Raw genomic sequence first — 26,143 nt, 5'->3', positions numbered from 1 at the left:
AAAGACAGGTAACTAGAGGCTAACATCAGCGGTGGTGTAGATACTGGAAAATATTTTGAGGGAGAGACTTAATGATCACTTGGAAAGAAAGGGACTAATCAGAGATGGCCAACAAGGAACTGCAGGTGCTGGCTAATACATAAAAGGACAAAAAGTACTGGAGTAAATTAGCGGGTCAGGCAGCATCCCTGGAGAATAAGTATAGGTGACGTTTCAGGTGGGGACTATTTCTCAGCCAACAGGGCTTTGTCAAGGGCATATCCTGTCTGACCAATTTGATTTAATTATTTGAAGAGAAAGTGTGTCAAAGAGGGCAGGACAGTAGGCGTGATTAAAGTGGGCCCTTGACACAGTCCACATGGGAGACTGGTTCCAAAGGTTAGGGGGTCCATGGGATCCAGGACAAGTCGGAATAATTGATCCAAATTCTCTTGGCAGTAGGACCCATAGAGTGATGGTAGAGTACTGTTTCCGTGATTAGATCGGCTCAGTCAATAAGTTTGCATGTGACATGAAGATTGGTGGAGTTATTTATAGTGTGGAAGATAGTCAAGTCAAAACTCATTTTTTTATTCTGTTTAATGTCTTGTTTTTCACAGTCTTTTTCTTTTCACTGTCTTGTATAATTCATATATAACTTACATGCCTGTGAACTTCCTGCAAGTAAAATTTTGATCATGCCTGTACTTCACCTTACCTGTGCAAATGACAATAAACTCAACTTGACTTGAATAGAGGGACCTCAGAGAGCAAATACAGAGATCCTTAAAGGTGGCATCACAGGTAGATGAATAACATGGTTAGGAAGGCATATGTGATACTGATTTTCATCAGTCAGGGCATTGAATACAGAAGTAGGGACAATGTGTTCCAACTTACCATAGAAAGCTGCGGAGGCCACGTCAATGGATATTTTGTGGTAAGTGCCTGGAAAACTCTGCCGAAAGAACGGGCTGAAACTAGTTTGCTGACCACATGTAAGAAGTTTTCTAGACAAGCATTTTCTTGAATCATTTAGGCATGGTGACAAGCTTACCTTTGGAAAGAAGATGAGGGGGAATTTCTTTTGTCAAAGGGTGGTGAGTCTGTATTGCCACAGAAGGCTGTGGAGGCCAAGTCAATGGATATTTTTAAGGTGGAGATTAATAGATTCTTGATTAGCACGGGTGTCAGGGGTTATGGGGAGAAGGCAGGAGAATGGGGTTGAGAGGCAAAGATAGATCAGCCATGATTGAATGGCAGAGTAGACGATGGCCTAATTCTGCTCCTATAAGTAATGAATTTATGAACTTAGTGCGCTGCAGACCAAGGGTTGGAAGATAAGATAAATACAGAAGGGCGCCTAGCAGTCGGTGTGGGTAAGTTTGACTGAATGGCCCTTTTCCATGCTATACGATTCTATCATGACTCTCTGATTCATTGTAATTGCTGTATTATACATTGGATGGCCCTACTGTTTATCAATATTTATTGCATATTATAGGAACGGGCTCCTGCAATTCAAACATCAATTTGATTAATACGTTTTAAATATTAAATGATTTATGAGTTCTATAAAGTAAGATTGAAGCAGAAATCATAGAATTGAACAATGAACTACAAAGCGTTCACCGTATTTTGATCATTATGTGGCACCTCGCAAAATGTTTCAGAGTTTTTTAATTGACCATTAATTCTGAATGAAGACTTAGATCCAACTTCTCTGAGGTAATATCAAGAGGTGGTGGCCCATCGTAGACGACATGGTTCTGCAGTCTCATGTCTTGTGGGATCGAGTGTGGCTCACGTGTCTGATGCGCGAGCCACACACGCAAGTGGGGGCACATTAAGACCGCTGCAAGAGGATTTAGGGCTGCAGCCTTCCTCCTGTCTCTGGCACTAACGAGTCGGCTTCGACAATTGACTTTGAAACTGCTGACCGCCTTCCCAGTGGCTGTACGCCAATCAGTCCGGCCACGGGCACGGGTTTCAAGTTCTTTTGGGTACTTTACACACTTATCAAGAACTTTGCTCATTATCCACGTGCTGACTGCAAATAATTGTAGCTTGTTCGATACGCGCCTGTGCCCAGTAAGAGTATTTCTGTTCACTAATTTGACGCTTCTAGTTAGCACTGTTTTCTGCTTGACTGAAACTATACTGTATCCAATGACAGGCTTTCTTTCTGTACAGTACAAGCAAGTGGAGCAGTACATGTCCTTTCACAAGTTACCCGCTGACTTCCGGCAGAAGATTCATGACTATTACGAACATCGATACCAGGGGAAAATGTTTGATGAAGATAACATACTGGGGGAGCTAAGTGAACCACTCAGAGAAGTAAGTTGACATTTATAAGCACTGGCATGTCATACAGTATGCATTGATTTTTGTTAATCATTTAAATAATGGTATATAGTGCTTTGGATACTTAATATATTCGGCTGATTATTGCATGTAAACCCAACAAGATCCTGCTCTTGGTTGATATCTGTGACCATGTGGGTTTCCTCCGGGTGCTCCGGTTTTCTCCCACATATAACCATATAACAATTACAGCACGGAAACAGGTCATCTTGGCCCTTCTAGTCCGTGCCGAACACTTACTCCCACCTAGTCCCATCTACCTGCACTCAGACCATAACCCTCCATTCCTTTCCTGTCCATATACCTATCCAATTTATTTTTAAATAATAAAAACGAACCTGCCTCACCACTTCCACTGGAAGCTCATTCCACACAGCTACCACTCTCTGAGTAAAGAGGTTCCCACTCATGTTGCCCCTAAACTTTTGTCCCTTAATTCTCAAATCATGTCCTCTTGTTTGAATCGTCCCTACTCTCAATGGAAAAGGCTTATCCACGTCCCCTTCCCATATCCCCCAAAATGTGCAGGTTTGTAGGTTAATTGGCCTCTGTAAATTGCCCCTAGTGTGTAGGGAGTGGATACGAAAGTGGAATCACATAGAACTGTTGCAAGTAGCTGATTGGTGGTCGGCATGGATTCGATGGGCCGAACGACCTGTTTCCAAGCTGTATCTTTCAATCAATCAATTTAATCTGCAATTAAGTTTGAAGAGAATTTCATCCCTGCCATGTTTGTATGAGGCATGCTGACAGTCAGAAGTGCCCTTGTACCAATTTAATGAGATCTCATTCTGACTTTCTCTGGGGTGCACTGCCACCTGTGAACTCCTGCAGTCAGATAGTCTTTTTAATCTGACAGCTGAAAGGGTGAGTCAGCATGGTTCGATTCCAGGTAGCACCATCCAAACCTGCCAACTGAGATAGATAGCCAACAGGTAATTACAATATGAGGCCAAAGTAGAATTTATTTTATTTAAAAAAAATAAAATTATAAATACAATAAAGGGAGGCTGGGGAGAAGGCAGGAGAATGGGGTTAGGAGGGAGAGATACATCAGCCATGATTTAATGATGGAGTAGACTTGATGGGCTGAAATGCCTAATTCTACTCCTATCACTTATGACCTTATGATCTTAAATGAATTGTAATTACTGCAAGGCAGAAAATGGTGGAAATGTGCAACAATGCGATCAGCATTCTAAAGAGGAAGAATAGTGGCACTGACTGCAGGCACTGTCTGCAAAGAGTTTGTACCTTCTCTCTGTGACTGTCTGGGTTTTCACTGGGTTTTCCAGTTTCTTCCCACACTCCATAGACGTACAGATTTGTCGGTTAATTGGCTTCGGTAAAATTGTAAATTGTCCCTAGTGTGTAGGATAGTGTTGGTATACATGGTAATGGGCTGATTGGCACGGACTCGATAGGCTGAAGGGCCTGCGTTTGCACTGTATCTCTAAAGTCTAGTAGAAATATTAACATTATAGCTTATATTCTGCACCCTTGTGAGGGTTTGTTGTTTTCCTGTCATTGTCCACCATCATTTTAAATGAAGATTTCGTTAATAGCATGAACATTGGTTTGGTTGAAAACATTTTCTAATGATTTCATATCAAATATTTAGAAAATGAACCTCAATATATTCCAAGGACCAGTAACTCCGGTTAATCCTATTTGGATGTAATTGTTATGAAGATTAAAATAAATCCATTTTATCTGTACAAAATTATACATAACTCCTGTTACTTATAAAGCTATTTAAATTAGGCACAAACATATGCAGACATGTTCGCAGATTAAACTCTAAACCATTGAAGTTAGGTGATTATACGCTCAGTTGCTGTCTGGTTTGGCCAAATCAATGTTTAAAGGACATGATGTAGCTTTATCTGTGCAGTTTTCTTCAGGCAAGTGTCTGATCTTCACTTGATCAACGTGGTGAAGATGGAAAATAGGGATTTTGACAGTAGTCTGAATCCTAGAATTTTCTGTCGTGAAATCTTGATAAAGCCCAGCTGATTTTCTTTTCATAAAAATGAGCTCTTGAACATGCATGAGCTATAAACTATAGATTCTCTCGGGCTGAATGTAAAATGGACAGCGTACTAAATAGGTACTAGCAATTCTGAGCGCTTCTGGCTGCCAGCACTGCCCCGTGCAAACACCTGATGGATGAATATTTCTCTAAAATTATTCGAAGCTTGATTTTGTTGAACAACCTCACATTTTGTTACCCAGTAAAATGTTTAACAAAAATCCAAACACATAAAGTACTGGTTATAATATGCACTTAAAATATAATTTAAACATGTTGTTGGCAGTGTACTAACACTTGATTAAAGCAAAAGATAGATTGCAGAATTCTATTTTACGATCTGTTTACAAGCAGAGCTATCTCAGGGACAACTGAAATCTAATCAGAGTGGTTCCCAGGTGCAAGTTTGCATCACCTCAGAGAACAATTTTGCTCATTAACTAGAACGTGAGATAAGGAATTGTAAAAAATCACGTTGGAATAACGCAGAATCTGTGGAGGGAAATAGATAGGGGGGGGGTTGGGATTCTTCCTCAGACTGAATTATGATTTTGTCTTTCCCCACCCCCCTGCCTCTCCACTTATATCCCTTCTTCTAGCTTCACATTTCACTCCTCCTCTCCTTACACTCTTTTGTCTCATATTTTATCTTTAGCCTTGGTCCACCCATCTCTCTCTAAAAAAAACACCCCCACCTGCATCTACCTATCACTTGTGTAGGAATGAACTGCAGATGCTGGTTTACACTGAAGATAGACACACAATGCTGAAGTAACTCAGCGGGACAGGCAGCATGTCTGTAGAGAAGGAATGGGCGATATTTTGGTTCAGGTCTGAAGAAGGGTCTAGACCCGAAATGTCCCCTATTACTTCTCTCCATAGATGCTGCCTGTCCTGCTTAGTTACTTCAGCATTGTGTGTCTATTTTCCACCTATCACTTGCCAGGCTTTGTTCCACGCCCACCTCTTTTCCAGCTTTCACCTACCTACTACAATTAGGTATGTTACAAAACCCACCCGAATCGTCGATGAGAATCTGCCCCCAGGCCGTGTGTGTGATTTTGGCGCTGTTTAGAGTTTAGAGGGGGCGGGTTTAAAACGTGATTTTTACTAGGCTGTTGCAATCGAAAATGTTCAGCCTAGTAAATCATTAACGGAAAATCGTTGAAAGACCCCGTCGCAAAAGGTATTATTAGTTTTTATGGCCTTGTATAATAGTTATAATAGTTTAAAAACCACTCTCTCAACCCGCGACCTCTCGCAGCCCCAGGGTTTTATAAAGCAAACAATTAAAGGTATGTACCTTATTTTTACATTAAAAGGGGCTTCTTAAGAACCCTGTTATAAAGTTTTCTATAGCGAATAGTTCATTTTGGGCTCTTTATATCCCGCAGTATTTTTCTGGGCATTTGAGGGCACAAATCCAGCGCAATGTGAACGTTCTAAACCAGCGCGTTCACAGGAACCCACTAGAAAGCTGATTTAAATTGACTTTAATTTACAGCAATTGAACACTAAATTCCTTCCATTTGGCCTATAAATTAATGTAAATGAGATTTTAAAATCATGTTTTATTGTGAATTATTTGTGAATATTATTTGGACACTTGGGCTATTTAAAAATGTTAATCATTTATTAAGAAATGGATAGATGTTTAGATCTAGTAATTGAAGTTTGAAATTAGCTACAATTGGGTAACTAACTAATTATATGCTTTAATTTCAGGTCCTCCAAGTAAGATTATTTTATATTTGTTTCAGAATGGTTCAATCTATGATAACTGAAAATTTCATTCAGTTCTCTTAATTTTTAAGAAGGTTATGGGCTTTTGACTGTCCACGATCACAGCTTTTTTGTTATGTCCATAGAAAATCAATAGGGAACAAGATGCTAATTTCCGGGTATGAAAATGGCCATAACTTTTTTATTACTTGAGATATGAAAGTGAATTAGGTGTCAAATTAAACTTATTGTTATGCTTTATCTGATGGGATAAATTGCAGACTTGATTTTTTAAATCTCAAAATTTTGTAACATTGCTACTACAATCAGTCTGAAGAAAGGTCCCAACCCAAAACGTCACCTATCTGTGTCCTCCAGAGATGCTGCCTGACCCGCTGATCAGGCCTTTGTGTTTTTTTGTATGAAGAAGGGTCTCAACCTGAAACGTCACCTAAACCTATTCTCTAGAGATGCAGCCTAAGCCGCAGTTTTGTGTCTATCTTTAGTGTAAACCACCCTCTGCAGTTCCTTCCTGCACATTTTGTGTTTTTTTGTTTGTTTGTCCATTTCCCTCCACAGATGCTACCTGACATTGAGTTTCTCCACTGCTTTGTTCTTTTGCTCATGATTCCAGCATCTGCAGTCCCTCGTGCCGCCATGAGATAAAGAAGATATTTTGCCAGTGAGGCAATTCGCTGCGCGGTTCTGTCAAGCAGGCTGTTGTAATTGTCACCATTCTGAAAAGCAGAGAGACTCACTTGCACTCCTTTATCTTCCAATGCAGGAAATAGTGAATTTCAACTGCAGGAAGCTGGTGGCCTCCATGCCTCTCTTTGCCAATGCCGATCCGATATTTGTGACCGCAATGCTGACCAAACTGAAGTTCGAAGTGTTTCAGCCTGCAGATTATATCATCCGTGAGGGGACGATAGGGAAAAAGATGTACTTTATCCAACATGGGGTGATCAGTGTCCACACAAAGGGCAACACGGCAATGAAACTCTCAGATGGTTCATATTTTGGAGGTCTGTATCTCATTTCAAACCAAGTTCAATGGTCAATGGTTCTTTATTATAACAAATCTTTTTTTTTGCATGCGGTTCAGTAAAGTACTGCCATACCCAAGCACAATCCCCAATTAGTACAAAGTGCATGGAAGTAGTCCACTGAGATAGCATGCAAGAGTTGCCAGGTTTTAGCGCCATTTTGAAAGTCCAGTCGACAGCTCGGACTTCTGGAGCGGGGCCCGATCCAGGCGAGACCCAGGCTTCTGCAGGGCCTCCAGCCGTCGCTTTTGTCCGGATCGTCCGGCAAACCATTGTCCCTCTCCTCGCCCGGCCACCTTCAGCCTTTGTGCCTCCCTTAGCCAACCTTGTTCATTCAGGGCTGTCAGATTCAGATTCAGATTCAGATTCAACTTTAATTGTCATTGTCAGTGTACAGTACAGTGTACAGTACAGAGACAACGAAATGCAGTGGAATAAATGAAGGAGGCAGTTGTGTCGAATGCCATTGCAGTGATACCATGGTTTACACTTTACCAGCTGCACCATTCTGGTTTAACAGTCGTTGGAAGGCAAAGAGCATTTAGGCACCATATAAAGGGCCCTTCTGTTGACATCAGAACACTTCACTAAACATATCCATTACTCTCTGGGGAATGTTCATACAGAGTCCAAATCACTCAGTCTGTGGTCAAATTATCCAAAAGTGCTTTTGTGAGAATAAGCATTTTTGCTTACCTTCGAATTTCCAGCTTCTGCAGTTCCTTCTTAAACACATTTGCAATGCTGTGTTTGGTTGAAAAGCCATCTGGCAAGTAGTACAGGGTGTGGGGCTACATGTGAGAGAGGGAGTGTGGGGAAGCAGGCTAACCGAGGCAGAATAATGCACAGAAATGTAAAGGCTTGCAACACAGTCATAATTTAATGCATCTTTCGTTGCACTCTATTTTTAAACAATGTTTGTGATTTATAGGGAGGATCCATTGGAAATACACCCAGTGAGGTTTTAGTTTAGTTTAATTTAAAGATACAGCATGGAAACAGGTATTTTGGCCCACCAAGTCCACGCTAACCACCGCTCACCCGTTCACACTAGTTCTATGTTATCACACTTTTGCATCCACTCCCTGCACACTCAGGGCAATGTCCTGAGGCCAATTAACCTGCAAACCCACATATCTTTGGAATATGGGTGGAAATACTGATTCTGTTCTGTTCTGTTGTTTTTGCACAATCCGAAGGCATTGCAACTTTCATTTCACTGCACATCTCATATGTGTGTGTGACAAATAAAGTTGACTTGACAGAGGAAAGCCATGCAGTCACATGCAGGGATAATGTGCAAACTCCACACAGACAGCCGAGGTTGGGATCAAACATGGGTCTCTGGTGCTGTGTGGCAGCAGCGCTACCAATGCATTATAAATATTGCTGTCCAGTTTCTAAGCAATGATATTTTATTTTTTGTTACTCAGAACATTTTTCTAGCCAGTAGCGAAATTTGGTACCATTTCCAGGACGGCAGTGATAGCAACTCAGATCAGTTAGGTTTTCATATTGTACATGTTTTATTTCCCCGTCTACTCCTTTCAACTTCTTTGAACATTTGAGTTGAATTAAAATGAAACAACCTGGTTAAAATTTCCTTTTCAATATCTACTACTGCTGATTAAAGGAAATAATTATTTCACAGGGTTGTAAGATCGTGCTATAATTAGTATCTTTTTACAAACTCATTAAAAAAAACTGCTTTGAAACAAATATTAGATTCATTGCTTTTATGGGTTTTATTACTAATGATTTATGAGAGAGCAAAAATATAACTACAGAGCCTAAAAAATAATCCTTGATTAATAGTTCTGAACACTCCCTCCCTGTAAGGGCACCAATGCTCTGCCTCCTACACTATTATAGACAGTTTAGACTTTAGAGGTACAGCGGGAAACAGAATCTAGGGTCCACCGAGTCCGCACCACCCAGTGATCGCCTCATACACTTCATACCATCATACACCTCATAGCACACTAGTGTATCTTACACACTGGGGACAATTTACAATTTTACCAAAGTGAATTAACCTACTAACCCTGTATATCTTTGGAGTGTGGGAGGAAACCGGAGCATCCGTGAGAAAAACTACACTGTCACAGGGAGAATGTACAGTATCTGTACAAACAGCATCCATAGTCAAGATCGAACATAGGCCGCTTACTCTGTAAGGCAGCAGTTTTACCACTGTGCCTAAAGTGTTATATAACGTGTATAAGGTTATATAAAGTTTCTATTGTTTGGACACTAATATATAAATTGTCCAGTCCACTGACATTTAATGACCAAATCACAAAGTGCAGGAGTAACTCAGTGGGTCAGGCAGCATCTATAGAGGGAACGGAGAGGCAACATTTTGGGTTGTGACCCTTCTCCTTTCTGATGTTGGGTCCCAGCCCAAAATGTCCCCTGTCCATTCCCACCACCCCAACACTTTGTATTTTGGTCAAGAATCCAGTTTCTTGTGACCTAATGAGTGTTAGGCTGAATCCATTTTCAATCTGGACATCCTGCCATTGATCATATGCAGAGATGATTCCACTTGAAGTTGTGTTCTCTCTTTAGATCAAGTTGGGGGTCAATATTTAGATAAACCATACCGATATCAAATTCATATTGAACTCAATGTAGACAGATGTGGAGGCTAAGTCATATAACCATATAACCATATAATAAGTCATTGGGTATTTTTAAAGCAGAGACTGACAGATTATTGATGAGTAAGGCTGTCAACAGTTATGGGGAGAAGGCAGGACAATGGGTTTGAGAGGCGAAGATAGATCAGACATGATTGAATGGCGGAGGAGACTCAATGGCCGAATGGCCCCATTCTGCTCCTATGACATGAAATGATGACCCTGAGGGTGAATGGCTTATCCCTTTTCTATGTATCTCCACTCCCCACCCTCCTATCACATTACTAGCATTAATTAAAGGCCACCCAGCAGTTATGAACTGCTGTAATAGGCTCATGGTAGGGAATTAGGCAGAAACTGGCTTTGGTTGCATCCCTAAGCTACAACTGTGTTCAACTCTTTTCTAATTTGCAGAAATCTGTTTGTTGACAAGAGGCAGGCGAACTGCCAGCGTGCGAGCTGATACCTATTGTCGTTTGTACTCTCTCTCTGTGGATCATTTTAATGAGGTGTTGGAAGAATACCCAATGATGCGTCGTGCCTTCGAGACCGTTGCCATCGATAGACTGGATAGAATAGGTATGGTATGATCCCCTTACATCTGTTCAATGTCTTCTTTGTAATCTATTAAACATAATTACCCAGGAAGGCATAGACTTTGATTTTAAATTGTAATGTTTAAAAAATATATCACTTGGTCTTGTTGGATACATATTCCCGACTGCACCTTTGAAATTCTTTGTATCCTAGCAACAGATAGCCTTGTTATAGAAAGAAAATATTTACAAGGATTTAATCTTGCACCACATCATGTTTCGATAAACTATTGCACAGTAAATTCAAAAGTCTATACCAGTGGGTTTTTGTTCTGTATGATGGTAGTAACTTATAATTACTTTGCTATTGACTGTTCCCACAGTTAATACAATATAAATTGCTGATGAAATGAAAGTATTATTCATAATATTTATGGTTGCATAAGATAATATCAGAAATTGAATTGTTATATTAATTGATTCATTGAAAGGGTAAGTTTTTGGTTTCTATTCAATTTCCTTTAGATTACTGTTTCAATTTTAGATCTCTGAATTTTAATGGTGAAGGATGAATCATTCGCTAGACAAAATTATTATATTGAAGTGGAAGATGATTTTATTTAACAAACGTTTCACATTCAATGAACTAAATCAGGGGAGCACGGTGTCACAGCTGGTAGAGCTGCTACCTCACAGTGCCTAAGATCCAGATTCAAGCCTGACCTCGGGTGCAGACTGCATGGGGTTTGCATGCTCTCCCTGTGCCTGCATGGTTTTTCTCCGGATGCTCCGGTTTCCTCCCACATCCCAAAGACGAATGGGTTTGTAGGTTAATTGGCCTCTGTAACATCCCCTTGGTGTGTAGGGGGTGGATGAGAAAGTGGGATAACGTAGAACTGGCATGAACAAGTGAGCAAAGGTCAGTATGGACTTGGTGGGCTAAAGTATCTCAAAACTAAACTACAGGAAGATTTCACACAAAATACCTTTAATACAGGCCTTAAATAAGGTATATATTTCTTATATTTCATATCAGAGTAATATCAGAGTAATTTTGCAGATTTATTTATTTATTTATGTATTTATTTTATTTATTCCGAACAAGTAAAGACATTAAAGACATTAATAGTAACAAAATCGAAATTATCAAACAATTGGACATTACAATCAATATTTACAAGCAATGAAAAGAACAAAAAGCAAATTTCCAATGTCCAACTCTGTGTCTGTACAAGCTCGAAAAGGAGTGAGAAGAAGAATAACTTATTAAATCTCACCCCTTTTCCCCAACACTTCTACCATATTTGAAAATCAATTAATTAATAATAATAATACTACCCCAGGCAATTTCCCATAATACCTACAGACATATATATACATACAAATATTATACACATACAAACTTCATATATGAAGTAACCAGATGAAATCATACTTTTGTACATTTAGATTAATAAGATGCAGTTGGCTTCGTTTGGATTTAGAAATGCAGGCACAGCCCAGAACCTGAAAAAAAGGTGGACAAATTACTGTTTTTTCAGAGTTCCATCTTCAGGATGAGGTTTCAAATAGACATCCTTTAATAATAACCAGTGCTTTCTCGTGTGGACAAAAGATGCCAGTGCACACGATTAATAAACATAGTTTCACTTGGCTGGAAATAAAATGGTAACGTTTGACTTTCTAGAGGTGCCGGTAGGCCGTAACCATGCGCAGTGGCGGACTGGGTCTAAAAATATTGGTTGACAGGAGTCAGGGGCCCACTTGCCATCGGTCCACCACTGACCATGCGTACCATCACATAGAAACCCTGATAATAACCCATGCCATTATTCAATGATGAGTTGCATTCTTCTAGTGTCAACATAGTGTCAACTGATCAACATTCTTCCCTCGTGTGAAAATAGCCTAACTGGCAATTATAATCTGTGGTGTGGTTCAATGGTTCAATTGTGCAATGGTACTTTATTGTACCTAGGTAAAATGAAATTACTTTTTTTGCATACTGTTCAGTAAAGATCTTACTATCCATTGGCACAATCATACTTTAAGTACAAGAGTGTAAAATAGTAGATTCCACTGAGGCAATACACAAGAGTCAGAGACATAGTACAGAAAACAGTACAGCACAAGATTAGGCCTTTGCCCCACAATGTCCATGGTGAACATGACACCAAGACCATCTCTTAGTATCTGGACCATCTCTTATCTATCTGCGCATAATCCATATCCCTCCATTCCCTGCTCAACCATAACCCTCCATCCAAAAGCTTCTTAATCCCACCATCGTGTCTGTCTCAACCACCAACCCTAGCAGGGATTTCCAGGCACTCACCATCCTTTGTATAAAAAGGTTGCCCTGCACAACTCCTTTAAACTTTGCCCCTCTCAGCTTAAATGTATGCCATATTTCCCACACCATCTTGTATACTTTATGTTCAAAGATGTTAAAAATGTAGTCTTAACTCGGCCATAAAGGCCCGTTGTCCTGGCAACAGCAAAAGGTCTAGTTGTATATATGTTGATTCCACATAACAGTAACAATTGCACTTCACTGTTTACTTTGTAGCTGTCGTGCTTTGTGTATCGTGTAGATATAAAGCCAAGTCAGCCCCATGCTCCTGAGCTGAAGCAGCAATGCTTCTCCATGTCTCCCTGTATGTGGTTCATTGACTAGACTCATTGGCCTGAGGATTTGACTAATCTCCTACAAGGTCAAAGATAGACATAAAATGCTGGAGAAACTCTGTGGGTCAGTCATCTCCGGTGATAAGGAGTGGGTGACTTTTCATGTCGGGACCCTTCTTCTGTGAGAGTTAGGGGAGAGGGAAACTAGAGTTTCAGACTCTCAGTCTGAAGAAGAGTCTTGACCCGAAACATCCCTATTCCTTTTCTCCAGAGATGTTGCCTGACCCGTTGAGTTACTCCAGCATTTTGTGTCTACCTTCAGTGTAAACCAGTATTTACAGCTCCTTCCTACAAGGTCAAGTTGCTTTGCATTGTAGGTGATTGATCAGGCAGAATGACATTTCTATCCTTGTTAAGTATGAATAGCTTTTAACAATTCTTTGACAAAACTTGCCTTTATTTCCTGGGAGTTCACACTTCCTCTACTACGTAATGCTGCCAACCTTGTCATGGTTTATAAAAAGGGACATGAACATAGAAAATCGAACAGCACAGGAACAGACCCCTCGGTCGCCAAACCGGCTTCCACCCATCCCTTACTCCCCCAATCTGTCTTCCTCCCATCCGTTACTCCCTCAAGCTGGCTATCTCCCATTCCGCCTTACTCCACCAAGCTGGCTAACTCCCAGTCCCCTTACTCCTCCAAGCTGGCTACGTCCCATTTCCCTTACTCCCCCATGATGTCAAGATGAACCAATCTCATCTGTCTGCACGTGATCCACATCCCTCCATTTCCTGCAAATCCAAGTACCCTTCTAAAACTCTCTAACCGCCACTAGCATATTGCCTTCACCGCCAACCCTGGCATCCACCACACTCGATGTAAAGACTTGCCCCACACATCTTATTTAAACTTTGCACCCTGGTAAAAAGGTTCCAACTGTCTACCCAGTCTATCCCTCTCATAATTTTATATATTTTTATCAGATAAGGAAGATACTACAAATACTGACATTATAGTTGTTCACTTATGCTTGGCTAAAACAGAAAATAGTTTACATATTTACACATAAACACATGTGATACATTTCATATTATGAAGAAAACATTGTACATACAATATACAAAGGTAACTAATTTTATTACAAATACACATAAAACAGAAAAGAGAAAAGACTTTACCCATTTACAAATTTAATAGTAAGATTAAACGAGTACTTACCAGTACGAAGTTTGATCTGTATTTTATGAGGAGTTACGGTGAGGGATTAAGTGAAGACCCCAGCTCCAGCGCGCAGGTGCGGCATACTTCGAAGCAGCGGTGTGAAATCACAGAATAGACACAATATTTGAAGTAAGATAGTAAAGATCACGAGACATCAGTTTACTAGTTCGATCTGTATAATGAGGGTGGGAGCGGCGGGCACTTAATCCCTCACCGTAACTCCTCATAAAATACAGATCAAACTTCGTACTGGTAAGTACTCGTTTAATCTTACTATTTTACTTCGGAGTCACGTGAGTGATTCCGTGAAGACTTCAAAGGTCTGTGATTTCAAACCGTGTAACAGTTTTTATTTCACTCACTGCCGAAGTTTATGAGGGAGGAAGTGTTATCGTAATCAACCAGTGGATCTGCTTTCAAAAGAAACAGAAAGGTATTTGTTAACAATAACAACATAAAAGAGCTCCTCTGAGCTTAAATTAATATTGCAGTTTGTAATATTCTCCTGCAATTAAATCAGGTTTATCAACGGTTTATAATAAAAAATGTTCTGAACGCGGTTCCCTTGACCATTCTGCTGTATTGAAAATGTGGTCAACCGGGATGTCCATTCGTTCAGCCGCTGATACCAATGCTGCCCTAGTGGAATGGGATTAAATGTATTATTATCTATTCCGGCAGCTTTCAGTACCTGTTTGAGCCACCTTGGAGTGGTTTGGCTCGTACCCCGTCTTGGGTTACTGTGGTTGACCCATAGGCTTTCCTCTCCCTCTAAGATAGTGGGTTGTGTCTATATATAGTAGTAAATGGGTCACCACACTCAACCTGGACTCTGGTGGGTAGGCCCGGAATCCCACCAGTGAATCGGGTGTTCCTGGTCCATATAGCCATATAACGACTACAGCACGGAAAACACAGGCGATCTCGACCCTGCTAGTTCGTGCCGAATCCATATACCTGCGAGTTAGATTTTACCAGACCTAAATATGAACTTGATGCGTCTGGGGTAATCACCATGTATCCAGTCTAGTTTATGGAGTGACCGGACTCTTTGAGCGTGTACGAGAGCCATAAGCATGAGCCTTTTTTAAAACATAGATTAAGCAAGCTGAGGGATCTGGCTGGTGCCATTCTCTGAGGTATGTCAATATCACACCAATATCCCATACATGGGTATATACCTGGGTGTTTGGGGCTTATATTATAGTTGCCCTTCATAAGTTTACCTTCAGTGGATGGGATCCCATGCTCTGCTGACATGCGGTTTTAGATAAGCAGATAAGGCGCTCCATGCTGTATTTACGGCACTGTAACTCACCTTTTAGTCATGGTGTAGATGTTCCAGGAACTCCAATACGTCAGTGGTTGAATAGTTCGTTGTCCCTGCGTCGTGGCAGTATTTTACCCATGTTAGCTTTTAATGACTGTTCGCAGGGATGCCGACATGGTGGTAATGGTTCCTTTGGATAATCCCAGTCCCTGGTAAGGTCTATTCAAAACCTGCACCCAGGAGTTTGATGTTTCCCTGGCATGGGTGGCTTATGCCTGATACTGGGTTGAGTCAGCAACCATGGTCCCCTAGGGAAATCCATAGGTGACTCGCCCACCGTGTCGTGATGAACTGGGAACCATGGCTGTAGGCCGGTCGGGCACGTTCAATATCTCGGAGACAGATCCCATCTGTATTGATGACTGATGAGGCAGAAGGGAGGAAGGCAAAGCAGAAATTCCCCCTTCCAGCGTATAGGCATCTATCGCTGCTGCCTCTAATCTGGTTCCTAAGTCACATACATGGGTTACTGGTGATTCCGTCTTGTGCAACCAAATTGATATCTGGCTTTCAAACTGCTTAATAAATTTAGCAGATATTTTGGGTTATGACATCTATTCAATGTAATCATAAATTTTACCCCGTGACATGGTGTCTCCCACTGTGTTCTAGCTTCCTAGGACATAGGCAGCTGATAGTTAAAATGTCTTTTGACACACCATTGCCAAATTTGTTTGACCAATTTGTTGCACAATAATGATTATTATGCTCCCCATATGGTTGATATAAGCCACCACCATAGTATTATCAATCCGTAACCACATATGTACGTGCTGCATTTGAAATGCATATGCTTTTTAGCCCAATAGGCGATCACCAATCCCAAGAAGTTGATGCCCGGTATGTGTAGTAACGATGTTTGTGACTTGGTCCATCTGTTACCTGTGCTGGATATGGAGTTTAGTTGCTCCCCAGCCTAAAGTACTGGCATTGGTTTTTAAAATAACCAAGTTGGGATTGGTGATGATAATAGGGCTGAAAACTATGCCAAATATATGTCTGCCCACCACCTTAATTGTGATATAGCTTCAGTGGGTACATTCATGATTTGATTATAGTGACCCAAGTATCTTGGCAAAGTAACAGTCATATGGACGGAATTATTATTGAAGCCCAGATAATCCTTGGTAGTAATGCTTCAATTCTGGTTTATCTGGGCGTGGGATGAACCTCAGCTTTAGGGAGCTGTTTCGTAGCTAGAACTGCTCCACAGCTAATTCCTTTGTTTCCCCTAATATGAGGATATCATCCAATATGTGCCATGATTATGCTTGTTTTCTTAATATTTTCATGGCCATTTATAATAGTTTAGGGCTGAGGTTTAGACCATATGAAATGCTATATGCTCCCATGGTTGCCCTAACCGGGATATCCATGATCCAGGTAAATATATTTAGGTATCTATAATGATCCTAGTGTATGGTATAAGATAGTTAGCATCTCCCATATCAATGCTCCCCATAGGTATCCTAGGGAGATCAGATGTCTGGCAGTGACAAAACTCCACCTCCATCTTAAAGTGGATATACTCAACAGATTTATTTAGTGATATTAGATCAATGATGATGCTACATTCATCATCTTTTATAGTTTTGGTGAATATATTCGATACAAATTCCAATCCGTTTAGTAATGTGCCTGTTTAGTTCAGCTTGCCTTCTCACTTCTCTTTTCTTAGAGGGAGAAACAGCCCTTTGGGCGCATTGCTGAACTGGCAGTAAAATGCCCAATTTAAATTCGTTTTTATCCTCTAATGCTGTTGAGTATATTTTGGTTATTTGTGACAGCATCCCATGCTTAGCCCACTCCCCATGCAGTTTAGTAGAACACCCTTGTTTTAGTGTAAACTGGGAGGAACCAGACTACCTACCTCCATGCTTGTTGTTTTTCATGAAGGCGTAGTTTGCTGGTATGCTGGTGCTGTCGGTGGGGCGGCGCATCTTCCCACGGCTCCGCTCTGGGCCCCGTCTAAAAAGAACTATGGGGGATCTGCAGCGGTCACCAGGCTTTTACCAGTCCTTGTTTGATATTGCTGGTGGATGCCGAGGGGTGCTGCCAGCTGGGTGTTGGATGTGATGTCCTGCTTGTCCCATAGCCTGCTCCCTCTTCCCCGCAGCAGCGGTTTGCATAGCCCCATATATTCGGGGTTGCGGGCAGGTCTATATGCACCATCGTTCAGTCGAGTATCCCAAATATGGGAACATCTTAGGCGTCAGCACCAAAGGCGAGCAAAGGTGGTAACATCTTGACCTTCTGTAGAATTCGCTGCTTGTCTGTGAGTCTACGAGACCCAGCTGCCTGCGGATTTGCCTCTGGAAAGGCCTGCTCCTGCAGGGCTTTTGTTGGGAAGATGGTTGCGTGGAGGAGCCATGTAGTGGCCCACGACACCCAGTGGCTCTTCCTGATCCTGCTCCCCTGGCATACTGCTGTTCTCGTCCGCCTGCCCAGCGCTTAAGCCAGCCCAGCCCTGGCCTCCTTAGCCCTTAAAAAAGGAGCATAAAGGATGCGCTAAATGGGAGGAGGCAAAGCACTCCACTCCGCTGTTGCATCAATCCCTCGACAAGGGAGATGGCTAGTGCAATAGCACTGGGGTAGGAGTCAGCTCCCTTGGCATTCAGCCAGTGCCCCTTTACACTGGCGGCACAGGGAGCGGCTCGGTGTCGAGTGAGCGGGAGCATTGAAATAGCTCCACCGCTACCGGTGGCTGCCTCCCAGATAAGGACCCTCGTGTGGAGTTGGGCAGGCAGTCCTTCTCCTGGAGGTGAACTTCATGACCTCCTCTGGCTTGGGGAGACAGACATACTTATTTTGCCTTCTCCAACCTGTTCCAGCTTGGAGGAAGATGGCTCCTGTAGAACCTGTAAATTGGTAAGATTTCCCCTTACCTGTAAGTAGAGGCTGCCTGCCGTTTTCCAGGCGGCGTTGTGGCGGTTCCTGGGCGGTGATTCTCCTGGTCAGGAGTCTGCAGGGCTGCCGGTCGGGTTTTTTTAAATTTTTCCCGCCGGTCCGCGGCTGTACGGAACAGCTGTTCAGCGGACCGGCATTAGCGCAGCTCCTAGCAGCGGTCCGCAGCGTTAGCGGTCCGGGTGGCACCTTTTCCCCGTCACTGTCGGCCCCACGCTGGAGTCGAAACGGGGCCGCTCACCATGCCTCACTCTGCTCCCCCTGGAGCAAAAATCACAAGGCCCGATTAAGGTAAGTACTTACCTCTCGTCCCTGGATGCGGGAGCTAGCCCGACTCCCGCTGGCCGCGTTCTGCACGCTGTGCGTAATGCCGCACCTGCGCACTGGAGCTGGGGTCTTCACGGAATCACTCACGTGACTCCGAGGTAAAATTGCTATTATTATGTAGCATGTTTTCAAACCAATAAACAAAGTCTAATCTTCAGTACATAGTATCTGGTAGAATAATTGCCACTTTATTGAATTGACTATTGTCAATGTAATCTATTCTGCAATCAGCTGCAAATTTCTTTTTTTAATTTATTACCACTTGTATGTACTTGGACCTTTATAAAGATGTTTCAAGAGATATTCCCAAGGTTTTATTTACCCATCGAATCTTCTGTGTATTTGTAATAAAAATTAGTTACCTTCGTATGTTGTATGTACAATGTATTCATCATAATATGAAATGTAACAGCATAGAAAAGTATCCAATTTGAGTTTGAAGAAGGATCGCAACCCAAAATGTTGGCTATCTATATCCTCCACAGATGTGACCTGACCCGCAGGGTTATCTGGCACTTTGTGGTTTGCTCAAGAATCCACAATCTGCAGATCCTTGTGTCTCTATCCGAATTGTTCACTGATTTAGTTTAGATATACAGTGCGGAAACAGGCCCCTCAGCCCACGGAGTCCACACCGACCAGCGATCCCAGCACACTAACACCATCCTACACGCACTAGGAACAATTTACAATTTTACCAAGCCAATCAGCCTACAAACCTGTACGTCTTTGGAGCGTGGGAGGAAACCAGAGACCCTGGAGAAAACCCACGCAGGTCACGGGGAGAACATACAAATACTGTCCAGACAGCACCCGTAGTCAGGATCGAACCCGGGTCTCTGGCGCTGTAAGGCAGCAACAGTACCATTGCGCCACAGTGCCGTCTGTGTTGTTACTTATTTGTTTAAGTTGCTAAATCTCTAGCCTTTTAGATTCAATTTGTACACTGATATGATTGTGTGTACCCTCAAGGTATTGTTGTATTTAATGACAATATGACGCTTTTCCATTAGCATTGGTGAGGTATACTTCAATTAAATGAAACAGACTGTGGTTTAAATAGATCCATGCCTGTTAGACTGCTGGGAGGACAAAGACAGTGCCTAGCAACTGTAGTGGACATGGATACATTTAGTTTCGGTGGAGATTATCCACAGGTGGTGCTACGAACGATCATGTTCATTTACTTAACCCCCAAACGATGTTTCTGCACCCAAGAGCAACTGATAAAACAGCATCCAAATTAAGATAGCATAATTTCTACTGATAGTCAGTCACCAATGTTTTGTTTCCTGACATATTTTTGTATTTCACTTCATTTTTTCGTTATTTTAATTTGCATTCATGAACACTTTAGAAAATGAATTTGTTGATCCACTAATTAAATAGAGGATATTCACATCCCTTTCAGTACAATACAATTCTGCAGCAGATTTAGTTTTGCTCTTGGGCCCACCGAACCCACACAAACCATCGATCACTAATTCACACCAGTTCTATGTTATCCCACTTTCGCATCCACTTCTGACATGCTAGGGACATTTTACAGGGGCCAATTAATCTACACGCCTGCACATCTTTGATATGTGAGAAGAAACTGGAGCATCACCTTACACTCAAAGGGTGGTGGTTTCACACAAAAGGTGGTGGGTGGATGGAACAAGCTGTCGGAGGAGGTAGTTGAGTTAGGGACTATCCCAGCATTTAAGGTACAGTTAGACAGGTACATGGATAGGACAGGTTTGGATGGACTAGTGTTGATGGGGTATGTTGGGCCGAAGGGCCTGTTTCCATGCTGTTTCCACAAGAAGAACGTGCAAACTCCACGCAGACAGCACCCGAGCACAGGGTCGAACCTGAGTCTCTGGCGCTCGATTTGTGTAACCCAGTCTAACCCAGTCTAAAATGTACTTTCTTGTTTCTCACAGGAAAGAAGAACTCTCTTTTGCTGCACAAAGTCCAGCATGATTTAAACTCTGGTGTCTTCAACAACCGCGAGAATGAGATTATACAGGAGATTGTGAAGTACGATAGAGAGATGGTTCAGCAAGTGGAACTACAGCACCCTCTTGCCATGTCTCTCACCCCTCCGTTTCATGGCGGGCCCATGTTCAATTCTCAAGGCCAACTTGCTAGCAGTTCGGCAATTGCTACCCTCCAGCAGGCTGTAGCTATGAGCTTCTGTCCTTCATCTACAGGGCTTTTCATTGGGTCTGTAGGTGTGCAGTCACCCAGGACAGTCAGACGGCTGCACACTGTCCAGAGTTTAGCAAGCCCACTCTCTGTGTCCCCCGGTCAACAGTCGCAGACGCAGCAGCAACTGGCCTCGGTCTCACCAAGTCCTTATCCTTCTGCAGTCTCCAGCCCTCCAAACCAAAGTCCGCTAGCAAGTCGAACTTTCCATTACGGGTCTCAAGCACAATCAGGCTCACAGTTATCACTGACGCAGCAAACGATATGCAGCCCATCGCACCGCCATGCTGTTCACAAGAGCACACAAGCGTTGCACACGGGCAGTTTATCCCAAGAGGCAAGACCACTGTCCGCATCGCAACCCTCGCTGCCTCACAATCTCTCCCAGACAATAACCTCGAGCCCACCGCAGTCAACCCGAGAATCGACATCGTCGATGGGAGGTCAGATATCCGCGCACCCGGCCACGGGAGGTCTCCAGGGATCAGTGCGAGGATCCGTCCCACCAAGAATGGCCCTGACCCACCAAATGTCCACGGGCGCAATATTTCAGCCACCGGGGATGCCAGGTGCGCAGCAGGACTCCGGCGTCCCCAAGAAAGATTCAGTCGTGTGTGTTATGGACACGGACCCTGGCAAATCAAGGCTCTCCTCCAACTTGTGATATTTCAGGCACCGACCGTGCATTTTTAGCGGTCAACAAGAGATTCAAGGTTCAGAAAGAAATCACAGACAGTTGTGTGATCCAGAAAGGAGAAGCTGCTGGTTACTGCACACCCTAAACTAATTAAACACCCCACACATCTTATTCCTGTCACACTGAAACTCCAAATCTGTGCAATTGTTTCAGTGTCAAAACGTATAACAAATGAAAATGTACATAAGCTCAGAGTCCTTTGATAGGGTTTACTAGCTTTCATTTCTTTTACCAATTAGTCCGTGTGAGTGTTTTTATTTCAGGGAAAAAAAGTCTTATTATGGTATTAGGTGTTACAGTGTTGCTAACATAGTACTGTTGTAAAATTAGTTGTCAGTTGTTAGCCCAATACATTTGAACGTTTTAGGAAATTGTTGCTGTAACATAAAGCAGCAGAACAGACAGACCTTAACCTTTTTTGGACATGTCTAAGCTAGAAAACATGTTTTTATTTTAATATTAAAAAGGAGTTGTGTTTTTCCTTGTACAGTGTAGTAAAACCAGTTAATAATGGTAATCTACTGGTGCGTCACAGGCTAAGGGAGATTAAATCAATAGTTTCCTTTGACTCTTCTGTATATAACTAGTACCTTGAGAGTCGATGGATTCCTATGAGATTTTAAAAAAAAAGCCTGATGTTATGTAAATGGAAATGATTAAATGTGTGTACCATTCGGACCAAAAGCAGTTCTATGTGAAACTGTGTGGAAAAATGCACTGGTGGATTTTGAATAGCAGAATGCACTCGATAGGTGACTTACATTTTTCTTATTGGATTAGTGCATGGTGTCATCGCCCAACAGTCTATTCAGGTTCAAACGGTTGTGTGGCGTAAAAGTGGCAGTATGAACAAGTTGCAACAATAACTTGGTATATTCCTTTTCTTCAACATGCAATAGTAACAACTGAACCAGTTAGCTGAGTCATCCATTTTGTGTATATGGTGAAAAGACACACCTCACTGCAATAAGAGTGTTGACTTAGTTCATAAATACTTCCCATGAAGTTTTATTACTAATATAACAAAGTCTGTACAGCACTTATAGCCGTTCTAAATATTTAAATGCACAGCACAACTCTGACCATGGAGACCTTTTATTTCAAATATCCCAGCAAACATTTGAAGCTGTTTGAAAATAAATAGGTGCTTTGATCTACTTCTTCAAAAGGTGGGAGAATGGGGCTGGGAGGGAGAGATAGATCAGCCATGATTGAATGGCGGAGTAGACTTGATTGTCCAAATGGCCTAATTCTGCTCCTATCACTTATCACCTAAAATGGTATAAGATCCATAGCTGCTTATTCAATTATTGTCTTTGACAAAATGAACACCATATTGTTAATGCACATAAGATTGCATTTAAACAGATTTATAATCTTGAGTTGTATTTTTAATTTTTAAAGTTTGCATACAGTGATGTAGCTGTGATCCTTTACAGTTCTATAAAGACAAAATAATTTGGTGAAAAACAAAGTCTTCAGTCTGAAGAAGGGACTCGACCTGAAACGTCACTTATTCATTCCCTCCACAGATGCTGAGTTACTCCACCACTTTCTGTTTATTTTCTTTTTATAGCAGTCCCTTGTGTCTCCAATTTGGTGGAAATACTGAATAAACTGGAACAACAGTTAAATACTTAAAGTCAAATCTCTTTAATAGAAGTACAATGGTAACACCATGAAACTAAAACTTTGTGGGAATTATTTAGATATTTCTGGTTTCTGATTGAGTTAATATTCTGAGACATTGTAGTTTATAATCCTGCTGCTCTATTAATGGCCTTTACAAAGAATGTAGCTATTTTTTATCAAAACAATCATATTAGCTTTTCTCTCAAAACTAAGGAGCCTATAATCATTGCAGCCATATCTTTAGAGTAGAAAGAAAATGTAACAGGTAGGTATTTTTGTTGAATGTATAAACACAATTGGGCAAAGTTTGCCCAATGTCTGAAAATGAAAAATTAGCTTCAACCATCATTCCTTCTAGAATAGCGAATTGTTGGTAGCATAAATAGATTTTTAGCAGCCTTGATGCATTAAATGTGAAAGTCTCCATCACTTTTTTGGTGCAGGTCTATAGTGCTGGGAAATGTCACTTTTACAAATTGTCCAGTCAAGTCATTATGGTACTGTCCTCAGTAATCTATAATGTGTTGTCAGCTGTGAGGTTATTGATTATAAAATGTATTATACTTAAACTAGAATGCCGTTCATTCATGGCTCTCAACAACATGATCTGACTTGAGACGAGACCTTAAGAAATTAATGTTAAATCAATAGGCAGCTAATGTGTGTGATATGAAAGAATGTATGATATTTTGTTAAATACTGAAAGAAATCCAAATGTAGAGGTGTACATTTTTGTTGTAATCAATTATACTTTGTGTGTAAAACAGCTTAATTTACAGTGAAATTTGGGGTGAAATTCTTGTAAATTCTTGTCATGAAAATTCTGAATGAAACCGCACACCATTATTACTGAATTTACAATTTCTAATATTTGTAAATTAGCTGGTAATCATTTGCAGTGGTAATAAGCATTCATATCAAGATTTTACACAATACAACTTTGGATTCTATCATTAACATATCCAAAAATCGTAAATTAAAAGGTAAGAGTGATTTCCAAATTAAATTAAATTCTTTTGTATTATGATTTGAGTTATATATTGATCAGTTTGAGTTATTTTATACAGAAGAGGTTTTATACATATGAAGGTGAATACACTATTGACACTCTTACCCGAGCTTAGAATGCCATAGTACCAAAAAGCATTTTATTTTTATCCAGAATATTGAATTCTTGACTGTATGATTGCCACTGAAAATTAATAATGATAGCACCTTCAAACATAGTCCCGACATTCAAAATTCCTTCATATCTGCAGACCATGCGTTACAACCGCTGCTCAGTCACAGAACATTTCTATTTAGATTTTAAAATGCATTTCATTTTCATTTCTCGAATGAGTGATGCGACCCTTTGAAGTGCAAATACTCCAAAACCAGTGACTTTGTTTTTTGATATTGCTGTAGAACTCTTGACCTTAATTAACTAAACTAAACAAAACTGCTTTTATGCAATTATGTCAAAAGCAAATGCCTCACCTCACTTAATAGCAGATCGATGTTAATATGGTGTTAGATGTTTCATAAGGGCAGGCTTTTTAACCACTTGTAGTAACTACTTAGCCTTACACTGCTAGTCCATGGATAGCACCATATATGTACTTCAGGTACATAAGATGATAGAGATTTTATTAAATGTTTATGCTGGCAATATATCTTCTGCAACAAATTTTGTTTCATGTTTGTAGATTTTGTGCCTAATATTGTGCTTTCCTTGTGTGTTCTGTGATTTACTAATCTGTAATTGTGCAGGCTTCAATATTAAAGCCTGCACAGGAGTTGCACTGACATTCAATAAACTCAATTTTCTTACTCTCACAGAGAAGGTTGCAGGTCTAGATATTATAAGACTTGCATTTTTGTTTTTGAATGTGGGTGCTGAATATAATATATTTTCTTGCACAATTATGTTGGCCACACGCATGTCCAATATTCCATTTACAATGTAAAGTAGTTAGCTGTCTGTAACATAAAATGTAAGGAAGCTTGAAAGAGTTTTCAAGAAGGAACTGCAGATGCTGGAAGATCGAAGGTACACAAAAATGCTGGAGAAACTCAGCGGGTGCAGCAGCATCTATGGAGCGAAGGAAATAGGCGACGTTTCGGGCTGAAACCCTTCTTCAGACTGATGGGGGGTGGGGGGGGGAGAAGGAAGGAAAAAGGGAGGAGGAGGAGCCCGAGGGCGGGGGGATGGGAGGAGACAGCTCGAGGGTTAAGGAAGGGGAGGAGACAGCAAGGGCTAGCAAAACTGGGAGAATTCAACGTTCATGCCATCAGGACGCAAGCAAACCAGGCGGAATATGAGGTGCTGTTCATCCAATTTCTGGTGTTGCTCACTCTGGCAATGGAGGAGACCCAGGACAGAGAGGTCGGATTGGGAATGGGAGGGGGAGTTGAAGTGCTGAGCCACCGGGAGTTCAGGTAGGTTATTGCGGACTGAGCGGAGGTGTTCGGCGAAACGATCGCCCAACCTCCGCTTAGTCTCCCCGATGTAAATCAGCTGACATCTAGAGCAGCGGATGCAGTAGATGAGGTTGGAGGAGATACAGGTGAACCTTTGTCGCACCTGGAACGACTGCTTGGGTCCTTGAATGGAGTCGAGGGGGGAGGTGAAGGGACAGGTGTTGCATTTCTTGCGGTTGCAACGGAAAGTGCCCGGGAAGGGGGTGGTACGGGAGGGAAGGGAAGAGTTTATTTATCCTTATTAACAATGCCTAAAACCTAAAAAATCACCAGTAGTTCCTCAGCTCTCTATGTTTGAATTGTAAAATAATGTACAAAACTTAAGTCTGAAGAGTGGTCCCAACCCGAAACGTCGCCTATCCATTCCTCCAGAAATGCTGACTTACTCCAGCTCTTTGTGTCTATCCTCCACAAATGCTG

General features: G+C 41.5%; 1 protein-coding gene across 1 annotated transcript in view; it reads left to right on the top strand.

Moving 5' to 3' along the window:
• hcn2b (hyperpolarization activated cyclic nucleotide-gated potassium channel 2b) overlaps positions 1 to 25,439 on the top strand; it is a 112,203-nt gene extending 86,764 nt beyond the window's left edge. Inside the window, exons 5-8 of the mRNA XM_055658901.1 lie at positions 2,173 to 2,319; positions 6,885 to 7,125; positions 10,203 to 10,367; positions 20,667 to 25,439. Of these exons, the coding sequence (XP_055514876.1) occupies positions 2,173 to 2,319; positions 6,885 to 7,125; positions 10,203 to 10,367; positions 20,667 to 21,595 (1,482 nt within the window). The 3' untranslated portion in view covers positions 21,596 to 25,439. The remainder of the gene's footprint in view (positions 1 to 2,172; positions 2,320 to 6,884; positions 7,126 to 10,202; positions 10,368 to 20,666) is intronic.
• The last annotated feature ends 704 nt before the right edge of the window (positions 25,440 to 26,143 follow it).

Source organism: Leucoraja erinacea, chromosome 29, assembly GCF_028641065.1.
Source record: "Leucoraja erinacea ecotype New England chromosome 29, Leri_hhj_1, whole genome shotgun sequence".
Lineage (NCBI taxonomy): Eukaryota > Metazoa > Chordata > Chondrichthyes > Rajiformes > Rajidae > Leucoraja > Leucoraja erinaceus.
Note: the sequence above shows the minus strand (reverse complement) of the source record. Positions and strands in the feature narration are given on the sequence as shown.